General features: G+C 42.9%; 1 protein-coding gene across 1 annotated transcript in view; it reads right to left on the reverse strand.

Moving 5' to 3' along the window:
• Nucleotides 1-17,053, reverse strand: part of LOC147725107 (uncharacterized) — a 352,179-nt gene that overhangs the window by 240,948 nt on the left and 94,178 nt on the right. The window contains exon 4 of the mRNA XM_086918171.1: nucleotides 7,476-7,498. Coding sequence (XP_086774297.1) covers nucleotides 7,476-7,498 — 23 coding nt within the window. The remainder of the gene's footprint in view (nucleotides 1-7,475; nucleotides 7,499-17,053) is intronic.

Below are 17,053 nucleotides of genomic sequence, written 5' to 3' on the forward strand. Positions count from 1 at the left end.
TGGCCTCCCGTATATGGAATGAACTGCCACCAATGCTTAGACAGGCTAGCTCATTGATTGGCTTTAGGAAGAGCCTGAAAACCTGGCTCTTCCCAAGCAATGGGCAACATATCTTTAAACAGCGGACTCTAATTTCTCCTTTTTCAGGCTTCTCTCTGATCCAAGCGCCAGGATACCCGTAGGGTGACAGTTTTGCACTATATAAGTCTCTTATACAATACAATGATCACCTTGGCCTGATACTACGCAGTGATGACATACTGCAATTCGTAATATTGATAGAGACATAGCAGCTACCACCATTGCAGGAAAGCTTTCAGGGATAACTTTCTATGGAAAATGCTTTTGGGCTTATGACCCGTCGATGGGCAAGTTAGGCAGAAGAATATTACTAGGTTGGTCTAAAGGGAAAAAACGTGGGACAATAATGCGCAAACCTATATCGTTTGAGTTATTGGAAGGGCTTATCACAACGTTGCCTACACTTTGCTACTCCAAGTTTGAAGTTGCACTTTCTACACTTTGCATGTTATGGTTATTTCTTGGTGCCTTTAGGGTATCTGAACTTTTAGGAAACAGTTTATTCAAGGGCTAAGATATTCAAATGTATCAACATCAGCGGATTCAATAAAAATCCATTTAGAGTCATCTAAAACAGATCAGAGAGGTAAAGGGGCAGATGTCTTGTTGCGGAAACGTAGTGTTCCGCTATGCCCATGGTCCGCCTGGTAACACTTTCAAGAATTTCCTAATTACCCTAAGTGAAACTGTATTTTTCAGCACCAGAATGGCTCCAAGCTCACTACTTCCCAGCTTTTAGCAGTATTGAGAAAATCATTGCTTATATTAGGACTGAATCCGCTAGATTTTGGCACACATTCATTTTGCATAGGAGCTGCTTCAGAGGATGCCAGGAGGGTTTTTTCCTGGCAGCCACTGCGTCGACTTGGTCACTGGTCATCAAAAGTTTTAGTTAATGGTAAAAATCCATTTTGTTCTTGCTAACATGTATCTTTTTCTAGTTTTTTTTTTTCACACAACTCTTAAAACAACTGAAATATGTAAGTAGGAAGGAAATAAATCAGAGACTTCACGCTACAACATTGATCCATTACCACAAAAATAAGCGCATCCCAAGAGGCCTCAGAATAGTACTTAAACCTATGCTGTGCAGGAATACCAAAAAGTTTGTTGAAAAATTGTATCAAAAAATAAATCTGTGTTCTTTGGATCTTATTCTTTGAATTGTGGAAGAATTATCAAATATCTTGAAGAATTTAGAAGAGGAATTGTTCAACATTAAAGAAGACCTAAATAAGCATGATAATCTTCAGGATACATTGGTTGACATCAACAAAAAGTTAGACAAGTACGTCAAGGAGATTCATGAGAGAAAGATAAAAAGTATACCACAGATTATAAACGCGAGGAAGTTTATACCTCGGCGAAAGTCTACAACCAAAGAAGGTGGCAACAAAAAGCCCAACCAAGTTAATCGCAAGAAAGTATAGTTTCTGACTCGGAGGTTGCTCACAACAGACCCCCAATATATGGGGAACCTAGCACGTCTACACAAGTCACTAATTCACAAGTATCCCAAGGAACAAAGGTGGCTTTTCTGTCCATAAGCCCTGCCGCGAAGAACGCACCAAACATGGGAAACCCTGCGGCGGCAAAAAAAACAGAAACAGAGAAAGTAAAGAGATCCATGAGAAGTACGACAAAAGTGACTTAATTATCAATATATCAAAGACGGAGCTAACAAAGTACACGTTTTGAACAAAGGAACATCGTTGGTCCCCACTTATAGCAGTAACATTGCAGAGACTGAAATTTCTATTTTCAAATTCTTACATACCTTGAGACTTAATTATTTTTTTAGCATATGTTCTCCCACCACTAAAAAGGTTGTCGAACAAGAGTATGTGGAATTCAAGAAAAAGAGCACTTTCTGCGCACCATCTTCTCACAAAACAACGTCTGGTTAAGACTGATTGTAACACAATCAGATTTGGTAAACCAAAAAGATCAAATTTCACCAAAAAGGAATGGAATATTCTCCAAGATATGGCTAAAACTCCTGAACTTACTTTCCAAAAGGCTGACAAAGGTGGCGCGCTGGTCGTCATGGATATGGAATTTTATCATAACAGTGTGTCAAAGCATGCTCAAGACCACGGAGTTTACATGAAACTTGATAAATATCCTACTACAGAATTTCAAATGATCGTCAGGCAAATTCTCAATTAAGCACTGGAGAAGGGTTGGATTAGCAAAAAAACATATAATTTTTTGGACAGTGAATATCCAAGAAGTCCTCAGTTTTACATGCTGCCAAAAGTTCACAAAAGTCTAACATCACCTCCTTTTAGACCCATAGTGTCAGCATGTGGGTCTTTATCAGAACCGGTGCGTCGGTATTTGGACCATTTCTTTCAGCCAATGGTACAGAATTGGAAGATATACATTAAAGACACTACAACCTTTTTAAATGTTCTGGAAACATTACCAAAAGATGAAATCACAGATTGGTTGCTATGTACGATCGACATTACTTCTTTATACACCTCAATTCCTCACAATGAGGGCCTTGAAGCTATAGAATGGTTTCTACTGAATAATGATTGCTTTGGAGCTAATAAGATTTTTCCTTTAGAATTAATACATTTTGCTCTGTACCACTGTTATTTTCAATGGGACGATAACTTTTATGCCCAATGCAATGGTACATCGATGGGCTTTGCGGGAGCCCCAGTTTACGCAAATATGTTTATGTCCAAATTCGAACATGATAACATCCTCCAAGAGACCACATGGAATGAACACCTTGTGTTGTTTAAACGATACATAGACGACATTTTTATAATCTGGAAGGGAGAAGAAAAACATCTCATTGACAACATTAACAGATTGAATGAATGTCATCAACATATACAATTCACTAACACCATCAATAAACAGAGCATATCTTTTTTGGATGTCCTAGTAACAATTGAAGGATGTACTATCAAACCCAACGTCTATACAAAACCTACTGACCGCAATAACTGTTTACATTTCGAAAGCTTTCACCAGCAATCATTGAAAATACATTTGCCACTGTCTCAGTTTTTAAGGCTCAAAACGATTACTAACACAGAAGAGGATGCTAAAAAAACTATTAACATCTTTCCCCGAAAGGTTTAACTAGAGAGAATATCCTGAAACCTTGCTGAATTAATCAATTGAGAAGACACAACAGATAGAAAGAGCTACTCTGTTGAAACAGAGCATCAAAACCAAGGAGAACTTTAATATATGCATTTTAAATCATTCAACAGAAGCTAACAAGATCAAAGACATTGTTAAATAACACTGGCATTTGATCGAGAAAGAAACAGACTTGGAATGCATCAATAAACACGAGATGATTTTTGCATACCAACGGTCAAGGAACATAAAGGAACTGTTATCCAAAAAAGTCAAAAAAGAGTCACCTGCGAAATTCAAAGGTATGCAAATATGTGACAATTGCACACATTGCAATAATGTAATTCAAGGAAAAGAACTAACACATCCCTCAAAAGGCTTCAAAATTGAGTTGAAATACAACAACACTTGCGACGCAAAACATGTGGTATATGCTGTCAAGTGCCCATGTGGCAAAATGTATGTTGGCATCACGGAAAGAGAAATCAAAGTTCGAATAAAGGAACATAAAAGTAACATAAGATTGAAGAATGAAAAGTCGAAGGTTGCGATGCATTGGCTAGAAGCAGGACATAATGTGTCCAAACTGAGATACATTGTGATGGAAGCTCTAAAGACTGGCCCAGGCATCAATCCGCATAAACAATTATTAAGATCAGAATTCATCTGGATTAAAAAACTGAACTCTCTACAACCGTCAGGGTTGAATGACCGTATGGAATTATCTTGTTTTCTTTGATTTATGTTTTCCTCAAATATTATATTGTGATTGCAGAGGATACATTTGTGCATTGAATATAGTAATGCTATTTGTTTTCACACACTCAGCCACCTTAGTTGATGATTATCTACAATAGCAGCTACAACCTGTGTTGTTGTATATATTCCAAACCTTTTATTAAACATCACATATCTTTATTGTCTTTCTCCAAACAAAAAAAGGGCTCCTTTAATTGCCAGCCTGCAGCGTAAGGTAGACACGTGACCACGTCACAGTCTCGACCACGCACCGCATACAAAAGTACGGGTCTCTTTAAATCCTGCCGTGCGAGGTAGATACGTGACCTCACAATGGCGTTTACCACGTTTAACACACACCTCCTACTAGGAAAGAGTGTTTGGAACTCTCTTAACAGGATGACTCACAGTCTGTGAACCTCGAGTAGTGCCATTAACGAATTCCGAGTAAGTACTTAAAAAGAAGATATGGCAGCGCATAGAGAAGTCGATAGTTCCCTGAGGTATAATGCACGCAATGAGCTTAGCGTAACACATGCTGAGAGGAGACAACTTTGTCAAATCGATGGATTTTGCTTGCTATTGGCACGGGTGAGCCACGAGGCTCACTGCATATGTAATTCTAATTGTGAATAGAGCGGAGTGGAGACTAGTTAATAAGATGCAGCCACTGAAATTGACACATTTAAATTAGGGTTTTATAATGTTTCTGATATTGAACCGCAATATATTTTGATTAGATTGTTAGTTATTGTTCTTTTTCACAATAGAGTTATTTTGTGCATGGAAGGGAAACATGACCATTATGCTTTGTAATGCAGTGAAGACGAAGAAGCGATACAAGTATTCAATAGGATAAACTGTTGTACGCAAGATAGTAATCCGTTATGTGTATGAATTCTCAATTTTTTTATGCATATCTTATGTTTAATTAGTTTCTTGTTGATTATTTTCATAGACCCCTGAGGAAGGGTCCATGGAGCGACCTGAAATGCATTGGGTTACTGAATTCATGTGATGCGAATGCAAGATTAATTGGATTTGAATCTTTTTGAGTTTTGAAATCAATGAAAATAAAAATTAAAAAAAGAAGATTGAACCCATAGTGAAAACAGTTTTACAATTATTGTGAACGTTAGCACAAGTGAAACTTCGTTGTTTCATGTAACAAGTGCGCACATTCCAGCGGGAAGGAATTTCCTAACCAGACCAGTACCATCTCTTTCTAGGTTCCCACATTCCTTCATCACCATCCATGGCGAATGTATGGATTATAGGACATTCTTTCATCAGATGGGTGGCCAAGCAAGCAGACAGAAGCCATTATGGTGTTATTTTAGGTTTTAGTTTTTAGGATACAGACATTTTTTGTTTGGTAAGAGGGGGATGAATTGGGGTCAGCTGTTACCCAGTTTGATCGAGTTGGCTGCTTATAAGCCATTACCTAAGGTTTTATTAATTCATTTGGGGTAAATGATTTAGTTCAATTGTCTGGCCTGGGACTCCTTCTTGAAGTAAAAGCTGACTTAGCCAGAATTGGGCTTTCTTGGCCCAATACAAAAATAGTAGTTACTGCACTCGTATCTAGGCCAGTGTGGAGAGGCACAGAGAAGTTTTCTGCCATCGACAGGGCCCATCAAAAATTTAACAGAGAACTTCGCCAGTTCTGCCTCATCAATGAAATATCCTGGTTATTGCATGATGACATCGGTAAAGACGACATTACATTTTTCAGATCGATGGTGTACATTTAACCTTTATTGCAAATTAATTGTACATTGTAAATATGAAAGATAAGTTATCCTATATTTTGGGTTTACATCCGTGGGGTTGAAGGTTTGCACAAGCGGCTTTCCTTCTTGTTTGGGGTCATGTATGATATTAAAGTATTCACTTTTATTCTTGCAGTAATGATTCTATGGATTTTGGGGGTTTGGTATGCCTCAATATGTGCTTATGTCTCAATTCAAACACGTTACAAAAGGGGGCGTGGGGGGGACAGGAAAACGGCCTTTCAGGGTTTTTTCCTGATGGCAGGTTGGGACAGGATTGAGGCAGGTAGGAAGGGTTGGGGCAGGCAGAATAGCTCAGGTCAGAAGGGAAACAGAGATAAGGAGTTGGCGTAGAAGTTCCAGGTGGGGGAGAATTCAGGATCTATGTGGGGGAAGAATTCATGGGGGAAATCTCTTAGGGGATATGGGGTTAATTCCATTGGGGGATCGATATGGGGGAAGTTTCATTGGTATCATGGAGGGGGGGGGGGCGGGGTATTTTCATTGAAAGTGATTTGATTGCATTATGATGCTGTTTTATCGTTGCTAATAAAAGCGCCTTTTAACCCCCATCGGTCTGCGATGTGAGTCATTGCCCGATGGGGGTTTGGTGGTGGCATTCAAAGAATGTCCACCCCCGGGCAGCTTCGGGCGCGTGGTATCGCCCAAGAGCGATTGCGTGCAGGTGAGGCGCCTGCCCTAGAACGTGGCGTTGGGGGTACAGCGTCAGGTGGGCAGGAAGCGTGCTCATTTTATGCCCCACCCACCCTCCCATTCATATATATTTTTGTAGCTACACATTTTACCTATTGGGGTTCTTTTCCCCAGGTTTTATTGGTATTTGTCACCTTTATCTCTTGGGAGGCAGATTGGGACGGTATTGAGGCGGGTAGGAAGGGTTGGGATCATCGAGGGGTGGCGGGGCAGTATATTTTTATTTAAAGTGATTTGATTGCATTATGATGCTGTTTTATCATTGCTAATAAAAGTGACCTTTTAACTCCCATCGGTCTGCGATGTGAGTCATTGCCCGAAGAGCCAGAAGTGATCCGATTCCTGTGTGCTGCCTCATCCCATTTCTTCTTGTGCCATCAATGCACCTTATGGGTCCATATTAACGTTTAGCTTTGCGGGGATGTGGCTACTGCTTCAGCCACACAGCCGCCATCTTGCCCTTCTTCACGTCTTTCAATTTCATCAGTAATATACCTCTGGGTACGGGGGCCACTTGCAGTCAGACAGACATACACAAACCCTTACCTATGTTTCCTAGATTAGGGAATACAACTAAATAATGAGACAGGTTCAGGAGAGTATTTTCATTGATGTTTCAAGCACTAGAGGGACGTTTGAGCATCAGAAAGTACTCAATGATGTTTTCAGTACTTTGGGGTTGTGAAAAACTTGAGGCACTTTCTGTGGACAACTGTGCTTTTGGTGGACACATGCGAGTTTCCCTTGGCTCCTTGGGTATTTATATGAGACAAGAACTTGAGAAGTCTCGAGGTTGTTTTTGTGCAAAGTCAATTATTGTTTCTTTAAATGAAAACTTATTTTTTAAGACTGTCGATGTTTTGAGATCAAGCTCTGGGGCCTCAACACTGGAGTGCTTGAAAAGTAGGAGAAGAGCTAGAAGGTGACCTACATATTATAATTGCATGAGGTAGCATTGCTTTGGCAGCACAGTGGATTCGTGTGAGTTTAGTACTGACATTTCTGCACAGCAGCCAGACCAGCTCTTTACACACTGAGACGATGACAATAATTCAACCTTACCTATCCAGGGTGCTTCTAATATCCTGCAAAACAAAAGAAAAGGAAGAAGGACATCAGTTTTCGCAACACATTTTCGATTCTGGTAAAAGATTAGGTTTACTATGTTGTGAAATTCAAGTTAGGTTCAACACATGCAAGTAGCTGAATAGGATCACATGGCACAACACAGTTTTTGATATCCCAAATAGGCCCACAAGACAGCAGAGATTTTAAATTCTGAATTAGGGTAGATGACAGTCCAGACTATGATTTTCTGAATACACATTTATTATGGTCTCAAATTCCTGAAATCAGGTGGCATAACCTGCTGAAACATGCACATTACTTTAAGAAACATTCTACCAATAAAAACTGCAAGACAAGAACTGGGTATAACCAGTATCTTGAAAAAAGCATTTTTGCCTACTATGTCATGGTGCTTTAATTTGAAACCTGTGGCTTCAAAAACTGTCACAGAATCGGTTGAACTGGAACAGTCTCTGCCAGAACCATTTTTGGAGGGCCATGGGGCATGCAGAGGCTACTGCGCCCAACCACAATGGTTGGGGCTATTTTCTCCTGATGTCTTGCGACCTGGCGTACTATGGACATACTGGGCCAGGTACCCTTTCTACCCTTGACTGTCAGTGGTAGCTGTGGACAAGATGTCAAAGGCTCTCTACTGGAAAGTGTACATACAGATTAGTGAATAGGACTCATAACTTAAAGTCCAGTGAAATACCTGTTTTAAATGAAAAATAATCGCATCCAGAGAGGTATACGACATTGGTAAGCAACAGCACTAGCACCTTGAGGGCAGCGCTGTAGTGTTCATCTGGCAACTCTCAGTATCACCCTCTTCCTTGTAATGTGGTCAGGGTTAGTATCCATTTAATAGTTGCTATTTCAAGAGAATGCTTACTAGTAGGCCTTATCTGAAAGTTCCCTTTGACTGCTGGGAAATAGTCAAAAGTGTATATAGTGCTGCCACACCATCAGCAGCGTGTTTTCCTTACTTGCTCCAGCAGCACAGAAGCATTCAGTGTTTCTACTGGTGCCCCGACTGTGGGCACTTGCAATGCTCTGATCCTGTTCAGCGGAGGTGGAATTCTCATGGGACACATGTCAGAACCCTGCATGCATAGACTCTCCTCAGCAGCACTGTCTGAGGCCTCAAGGGTGATATGAGCTGCTACAGTTTTCCATTGGTGTGGAAACATTAGCTTCTACCCATACTGGGGCTGATCTTCATGCTCCCGAGTGAAGCCCTATGATGGAGATAAGTCCTCTCTGCATCATCAGGAGTCTCTAGTGTTTTGCCAGGAGGCAGGTCTCGGTGCTCAATTTCAACCTGCAGGTCGCAGCTCGAGTTTTCCTAAACAACGTTCAAATTTGGCAATAATCAGTACAGACAACCCGTCCTGGAATACAGGGTTGTCGCAATAGCCCCTGGCAAAGAATCAACTAATGGATTTATATAGGGTGACTAATCACCCAGGAGGGTATCCAGGTGCTTGGTGGTTGTGAGGGTTCTGGAGACTCAGTTTAACAGCCAAGTCTTGAGTGCTCTCCAGAATTCCAGTATGGAGGTGGTGATCCATAGTTTCAGTGTGAGGTCATTCTATCTTTTTGATGTGAGGGCGATTAAGGAGTGTCCTCCATTGTTGCTTCAGTAGATGCAAGGGGTGTGGGCGAGTGAGAGGGAGGTGGAGCATAGTTGTCTGGTAGGCTGATGGAAGTTCAGATGGTGGTTGATGTAGGCTGGTCCTTGGTTCTGCAGTGCTTCGCAGGATCATCAGCTTGAAATGGAATACGGCTGTATTCAAACGCTGTCCGCTGTTTGGAGTGCATCACGTTAACTAACTGCTTGTGGTTTCCAGGTATCCCGACCTTTCCTGCAAAGGTGACGGAAGTACCGGACTCCAACAAAAGATAATATATTAAATATATACAAAGAGGAAACGTGGTTATTTCCAACTCTTTCACCACCGGGCCGCCCGTGGGGGCACCGGTAGGACTTTCCATCTCAACCATACATAGTGGTCACTTTAACTAACGAACAAGCTGACCAGTCAAGTAAATCCATACCAGATCACCTTCAAAACACTAGGTGACTTACCCCCTGGAAGCCGGGACGAAGTTCCTTTTCCCTTGACAAGCTTCATTGGTGTTCCTAACCAGACTACTTGCCTGATCACGGCCAAGCTTCCCCACCAATCCCATCCTTGTCCCTTGTCCTGAAGAAGACCCGCAGCCGAGGCCCCAAATATCCCTAGAGCACCAGGGTCGAAACGTTGACGCCTTTCAACTTGTGTGCCTGTGCCTATGTTGTCCCACCTCTTTCTCCTCAAAACCGTGTGGACAGGCCAACCTAAAAGCGGAAGGTTCCCAGCTTTTGTTTGTTGTAAATATTGAAATTGTACAGTATAATACACTTTTCTTTTTTCCTTCTAAACACTTGAGCACCCCTTTTCCTTTCCTCACTGTACTTGCGCCGTCTATAACTACAATTGTTTTATGAAACTGTAAATAAATATGTAAATTTGGTTAGTACAAATATCCGAAGTGTGGTTACAATCCCTTTTTCTTTAATCTTGGGTACTGCCTTTTTTCTTGCATTTAATGTGTATAAAATCAGTGTGAAATTGAATATATCTCCCCCACCTGCTTGAGTTAAAGCATGCAGATTTAATTGCATTTCCAAAATTAGAAAAGATTTTCAGATAAGAATTCTTTTTGATCAATAGTCAAGGACCATTGTTTTTCTTTATGTCATCCAGAGATAGACCTGTTCGCCACAAGGGAGAACACAAAATGCCAAAGCTTCGCCGCCAGGTTCCCACACCCACAGTCGCAGGGCAATGCGATATGTATGAACTGGTCAGGAAAATTTGCGTACGCTTTTCCCCCAGCACCCCTGATACCGCTGGTGATACGCAAGCTCAGGCAGCACTCGATGACTCTCATCCTGGTTGCTCCAACGTGGGCTCGCCAACCATGGTACACCACGTTTCTAGAACTGTCCGTGGTACCGCATCAGAGGCTACGCCTCACACCCAGCCTTCTGACGCAGAGCTATGGCAACATTCAGCATCCAGATCCGCAACAGCTCAACCTGTTGATCTGGCTCCTGAAGTCTTAGAGTTTGGCTACCTACACTTGCCTCCTGACTGTATGGACATCATCCGGGAGGCAAGGAAGCCCAGCACAAGAGCATGCTATGCGGCAAAGTGGAAGCGGTTTGTCATTTATTGTGCAGACCACAACATTAACCCGCTAGATGCATCTATTCAAAACATCATTTGTTCTCTTTTCCATCTGTACAAATGTAATCTGGCCTATGCTTCCATTCCCATACATCTATCCGCAATGGCCGCTTATCTTCAGAACAGGCAGCACCTCTCACTTTTCAGGGTGCCTGCCACTAAGGCCTTTCTAGAAGGACTCAAACGAGTCATTCCTCCGCGGACTCCACCAGCTCCGGAGTGGAACCTCAATGTGGTCCTCACCCAGCTGATGGGTCCTCCCTTTGAACCACTGCATTCCTGCGAGATCCAATTCTTGACGTGGAAAGTGGCTTTCCTCATAGCGATTACATCGCTGCGACGAGTTAGTGAGCTACAAGCTCTAACTATCCAAGAGCAATTTATTCAAATTCATTCTAACAGGGTGGTGCTTTGCACTAACCCTAAATTCCTTCCTAAGGTTGTGTCTCAATTCCATATTAACCAAACTATTAAATTGCCTGTTTTCTTCCAAAATCCTGAGTCATTGGCGGAGAGAATGCTCCACACCCATGACGTCAAGAGGGCCCTGATGTATTACATCGATAGGACCAAGGATTTTAGGAAAACTAAACAACTTTTTGTTGCCTTTGTGCCACAACACAAAGGTAACCCCATTTCCAAGGCTTGTATAGCTAGATGGATCGTTAAATGTATTCAGATCTGCTATCTAAAAGCCATGCGTACTCTCACCATTCCACCAAGGGCCCACTCCACCAGAAAGTTGGGGGCCTCCATGGCTTTCCTTGGAAATATCCCTTTGGAGGACATATGTAGAGCAGCCACATGGTCTACCACACACACATTTACAAAGCATTATTGTGTTGATGTGCACTCCAAACAGCAGGCAGCTGTAGGGCAGGCTGTTCTAAAAACACTTTTCCAGACTGCTGCAGCTGGCACGGGCGGCCGCCGTTAATGGAGGGACGGCTATGTATTCTATGCACAGATATGAATTCAGCAGCCCACATGCCTTGAACCGAATATGCTACTTACCAGTATGCATCTGTTCTTGGCATGTAGGGCTGCTGACATTCATATCGCCCGCCCTCCTCCCCGGCGCCTGTAGCAGCTGCAGAATTCACATATACTTCTAGCATGGTCATCATTCACTTAGTTTCACTCCATCTTGGCCACAATGGCTAAAAACAATCTGAGGATGGAGTCGATGCCCATGCGCACTGTAGTCCAGGGGAGGAGCCACTTATCTCGTGATACTTCGAAGACACTTCCAGGACAACAATGTGCAATCATCCGGACCCAACACTAGGCGGCGATCTATGCACAGATATGAATGTCAGCAGCCCTACATGCCAAGACCAGATGCATACTGGTAAGTAGCATATTCGGTGTGGTCTGGAGACTTTGCAGAAGATGTGCAGAGATCACGGCATAGAGTGCATTGCCAAAGTCTAGATTGTTGTTGATTAGGGCCTGAGTGATGGTAGGTCTGGTGTTCAGGGGGAGTTTTTGAAGATTTGCATAACATGCAAAGTGTGAGAAAGCAGGCAGAGGAGACTGAGTTCATCTGGGATTCCATGTTAGTTTGTTTGCCAGGATTATGCTGAGGTTTCTGGTGTAGTTGGTCAGTTTGGGTGATGGTTCTAGTTCTGAGGGCCAACATGAGTCATTCCAAGGGTCTTGTTTCCAAAGATAAGCACTTTAGTTTTGTCTGTGTTAACACCTTGGCTGCTTGAGATATTCCTCTGCTGTGCTGAAGGTCAATAGAAATGGGTGTGGTCATGATGAGCTCAGCTCGTCATCAGCACACGAGCACTGTGCCTCATGACGAGCTGAGCTCGTCATGAGCATGGAAGGAGTTAAGGTTCAGGCAGTTGTCCTTCATCTAGGCCGCAATGCATGTCATGCACCTGTGGAAGCTGATTCTGGTGTTGGTGGGGTCTGTTAAGAGCGAGAAAATGATCTGAGTGTTATCTCCATATGATATGATGCTTAGTTCGTGGACTCTGATGATGCTGGCACAGGGAGTCATGTAGGTGTTGAAAAGGATGGGGCCGAGGGAGGAGCCTTGAGAAACACTGAAGATGATATCCTTGGGTTCAGAAGTGAACGTTAGTTGTCGGAACTTCTCTGTTCTTCCGGTGAGGAAGGAAGCTATCCACCTGAGGGCGTTTCCTTGAATACCGATGTGATGCAATCTTTTGATCAGGGTGTGCTGAGAAATGGTATTGAAGGCTGCTGAGAGTTCGAGGAGGATCAGACCTTCCATTTCTCCCAGGTCAAGGTGGGCTCTAATGTTATCGGCAGCTGCAGTCAAGGCAGAATCCATGCTATGGTTGGTGCGGAATACAGATTGTGAGGTATCTAGTTCTGCTCCATATATTTAATGAGTTGTTCGTTGATGGATTTTTCCAGGACTTTAGTGCAGAAAGGAAGATGGGGCTGAACATTCTGAGTTCGCTCTGGTCAGTAGACGGTTTCTTGAGGAGTGGTTTTACTTCTGCATGCTTCCATTCTTCGGGAAATGTGGCTTTTGGCAAGTGAGAAGTTGAAGAGGGTGGTTAGCTTACTGCTGATCCTGTGCCTTCTGAGGTCAGAAATATGGCACAGGCAGTGGTCAATGGAGAATTCTGGGTAAACAGAGTTCATGATTGTGGTGGTATTTGGTAAGATGGTGGTCTGTGTTGATTTTGGTGAGTGATGAAGGTGTAAGATAAAAAGTCTGAGAGCATGGGCTAGGTTTTGAATTTCTTTTAGATGGTGGTGATCTTGTTGTGGAAAAATTCTGCAAGTCTGTCACATAGTTCTTGGGAGGGGCTGATGCTGTTTTCGGTGGCTGTGCGGTTGGCAAACTCTCTCCCGATGTTCAAGAGCATGTTGCTGCGGTTGGAGCTGTACTTGATGCGGTTGGCTAGGGTATTCCTATTTTTCTTTCTCAGTAGCCATTGGTCGAGTTTGACAGAGGCCTTGTTGGTGGTCCAGCCTGAGGTGTCTTTGGTTCTGTGCCATCTTCTTTCCAGTTGCTTGCAGTGTTGCTTTGCTGTTCTCAGTTCCTTGGTGTATGATGTTGCCTGCTTGGCAGATCTTCTGTGTCTGCTGGCCTTCATGGGGGCTATGATGTTGGCGCAGTTGAAGTTTTAGACTGCCTGTTCCAGGTTTGTTATAGATTTAGGGCATGATGTGTTGAGGACATTGTCCCATTGTCTCGCTAATACTTTGCTCCAGCTGTAGTGGGGTGCTAGGTGGCTCTGTGGGGGAGGTGCAGGGGCTGAAGATGTGGAAGTGGACGATGGACTGGGCGGGTTATACGAGTTCAGTGATATGGCTGTACTTGACGCTGGAGAAAAATATGGGATCAACTGAATGTCCTGCATTATGGGTAGAGTTGATCACGATTCGGGTTAATCTGATGTTATTCATGTTGTCGAGGACGCTGGTAGCATTGGTGTCATTGAGGCCATTAGGTTGGCAGTTTAGATCTCTGATATAGACGCCTCCTCTACAATAACCTTTACCACGGTGGCCCCTCCTGGCACACAGGGTCACTTCACAGGGTCACTTCATAGGCTCACACAAGTCTTGGTGCTTTGTCAGCACAGTGTCTTTAGACTTGGACCTCTCTGACATACACGGCTATCCAGGGTCATCGCAAAGAGACAATATAGGTTTGGTGCTCTCTGCATGCCCCTTGATGCATGGCTCAGTCCACTAAGTACTCTTCTGGCAGACAGGGGTCACTAATTCACTCCTGCCCACAGGAAATAACTTGATCAGTACACAACCATCTCTTCACACCGTGCTCTGGGACTCCTCTAATTAGGGATCCCCAGTAGACCCCTCTCCCTCCAATGTTCTCCCCTTCCTCACACAGCCCTCTGGTCTTGGCAAGTCAGAAGATACTGGTGCTCCAGGCTCCAGGGTAAATGTTCTTAGTTTCCCTGGGTGATGTCCCCCACCCTATTGGCAGACTAGCAGTTTTTGGTCCCTAGTCCTGATCACAGAAAGACATTTTGCACATGTTTTCCTTCTCACACATCCCATCTGACTGCTTGGTAGATGACAAACTTTGATGTCTCAACCACCCCTTATTATAGTCCATTTCCAGACACTAAATGTGATTTAGGGTCTGGTTATTTGAAGTTTTATGTTGGGTTTTTTGCCTTTTTTGAAGTGTACAATTGTCTCTCTCTCTTCTTATCGAAAGTATGCCAGTCACAGCAGGAGAGACTCTAAACCTGATAGTCCAACCACAACTGAGGAAATTGGAGTGATTAAAGTTCATACCTAGATGACAACCACAATGTTATGTACATCAACAGGTTGATTCAAGGGTCCCAGCCCTACTCTTTATGATTCCCTTATCAGTCATATCCCCATCCTGAGATGTGTTTAGGCCCTTTCCTTTTCTAATGTACAGCGAGTGTCTGTATTTCTCTCCCCCTTCCTCCAGTGTGCTCACAGGACTGCATCAATACACAAATCTGTTTGGGAGTAGAGAGATTCCTCCCCTACTCATGTCTTCACCAGGCAGGCCTGGACTTCCCAATATAGAACCCAGGGTCCTCCATGAAATGTACCATTTCAGGCCCACTTGCACTCAGTATACATACAGAGAACACATATGGTCCCCTCTATGTATTGTGCCACCCCAGATGGAAATAATCCAGCACTCACAATCACTCTGTTCACACTGCCCAATATTGTACCCTTTATATATTGTGCCCTGCTGTGCTGCTTGCAAATTCACACACTGCCAGCATAAACACTAAAAATGTGTGCCCTGCACAGCATGTCACCCTTCATGTATTGTGCTTCTCGCAAGCACACATGCACTTGCTGCATGCTCTCATCACAGATGTACTACACAGCATTACAGCTCTCATGTAATGCACTCCTTCCAGTCATACATGCACTCAGTACCAACACTAACAGTACTGCTCTATCTCTGTGCTGTAGCAGGGTTTCCGTTCTCCCACAGAACTGTGCATAGAGATCTAGAACCTCAGTGAGTTAGGATGATCCAAAAACTCATCTCAGTGTCAGAAATCCCCTTACCTAGCTAGCTACAGTGTCTCATGGATCATTATGGAATGATTCATGTCTTAGACAAACCAGAACATGATCTTTAGAATACCTCAGGAGTCGTGGAACACATGAACACTCTTTCGTTATATAATCATTTCAAACCAAAACTGAGAGTCAAAGAACACAAGTGCAAGTTTGAAATATTTATTATTCAATGCAAAGTTCTCAAACGCAGTATCTTGTATAATACCAAAATGCAGATTATAAAAATCAGAGTCAGCAGCATAGTCACTAATCCATAGTAAGCAAAAGGTGCTAGCATGTTATAATGCAATTTCTATAGAAATCTATATCACCTATATTTCGCGCACCCTATCTAGCATATTATTTTATATCTAAGAAGGTCTCATTCGGGCTTTAGCAGGGCGGCCCCATACCTCTCAATGTCAGTAGGAGCAGTTCACATCAACAGCTACCAGCTCTCTTCATGCGCAGCACCAAGTGTCTACGTTCATTCCGTGTAACTCTATCTTAAACCCGCGTAGAGCCCAAAATGTTGGCATCAACATTATTTGTGTTATGTCTAATGTGGTGCGAGGATCAAGCCTCCCAGCAACCTTGTGTTAGGTTAATTTTAGAGTGTGCAGCTCTCAGTGTGCAGACAGTTGTACCAAGTGTACCAGGCAAAGCTGATAGCATAGAAATAACATATTATTCTCCAATAAACCACCTCACCGCTTCTAGGGTGAAGGCGACAACAACAAGTATGTGTCGTGTGCAAAACTGAAGCTGAAGGAAAAAAGGCTGTTTAAACATGTAATGCACTCATGCTAACTTAACGCAATATATGTAACGAAGTATCCATATGACACCCCCCATTGGTCCGAGCACCGTCAAACATAAGGGAAAAGGCAATACTAAATCAGATACCAAAATTGAAAGCAAAGTTCAATAATCTTGAGCTAAAATAAGCTAAAAATATGTATGAATGAATATGTATGAATGCCTACAGTGGCCTCAAGTCTAAAAATAAAAACAAAACTTTCGAACCAAAAGTTATTCGCCGGTTCTCAAAAATATGAAAGTAGGACCAGGCCGCATCAATCCAAATGTCTGTAAGAGAAAAAACAAGGCACTTATCCGATATCCAAAGTCATGTGCCACAATGACGTTATCCTCAGCGACATTACGTGATTGAATTCTCCATCAGCTGAACACACTCCATCTCTCCAATTCAGCGAGGGGAAAGTCATATTTCACAACAAAGCACTCCTCCCAGGCATGTCATGAATGGAAAGTATATGCAAAGAAAGTTGCAACAGCCTCCAG

This window comes from Lissotriton vulgaris, chromosome 4_1 (genome assembly GCF_964263255.1).
Source record: "Lissotriton vulgaris chromosome 4_1, aLisVul1.2, whole genome shotgun sequence".
In the NCBI taxonomy this organism is placed as follows: Eukaryota; Metazoa; Chordata; class Amphibia; order Caudata; family Salamandridae; genus Lissotriton; species Lissotriton vulgaris.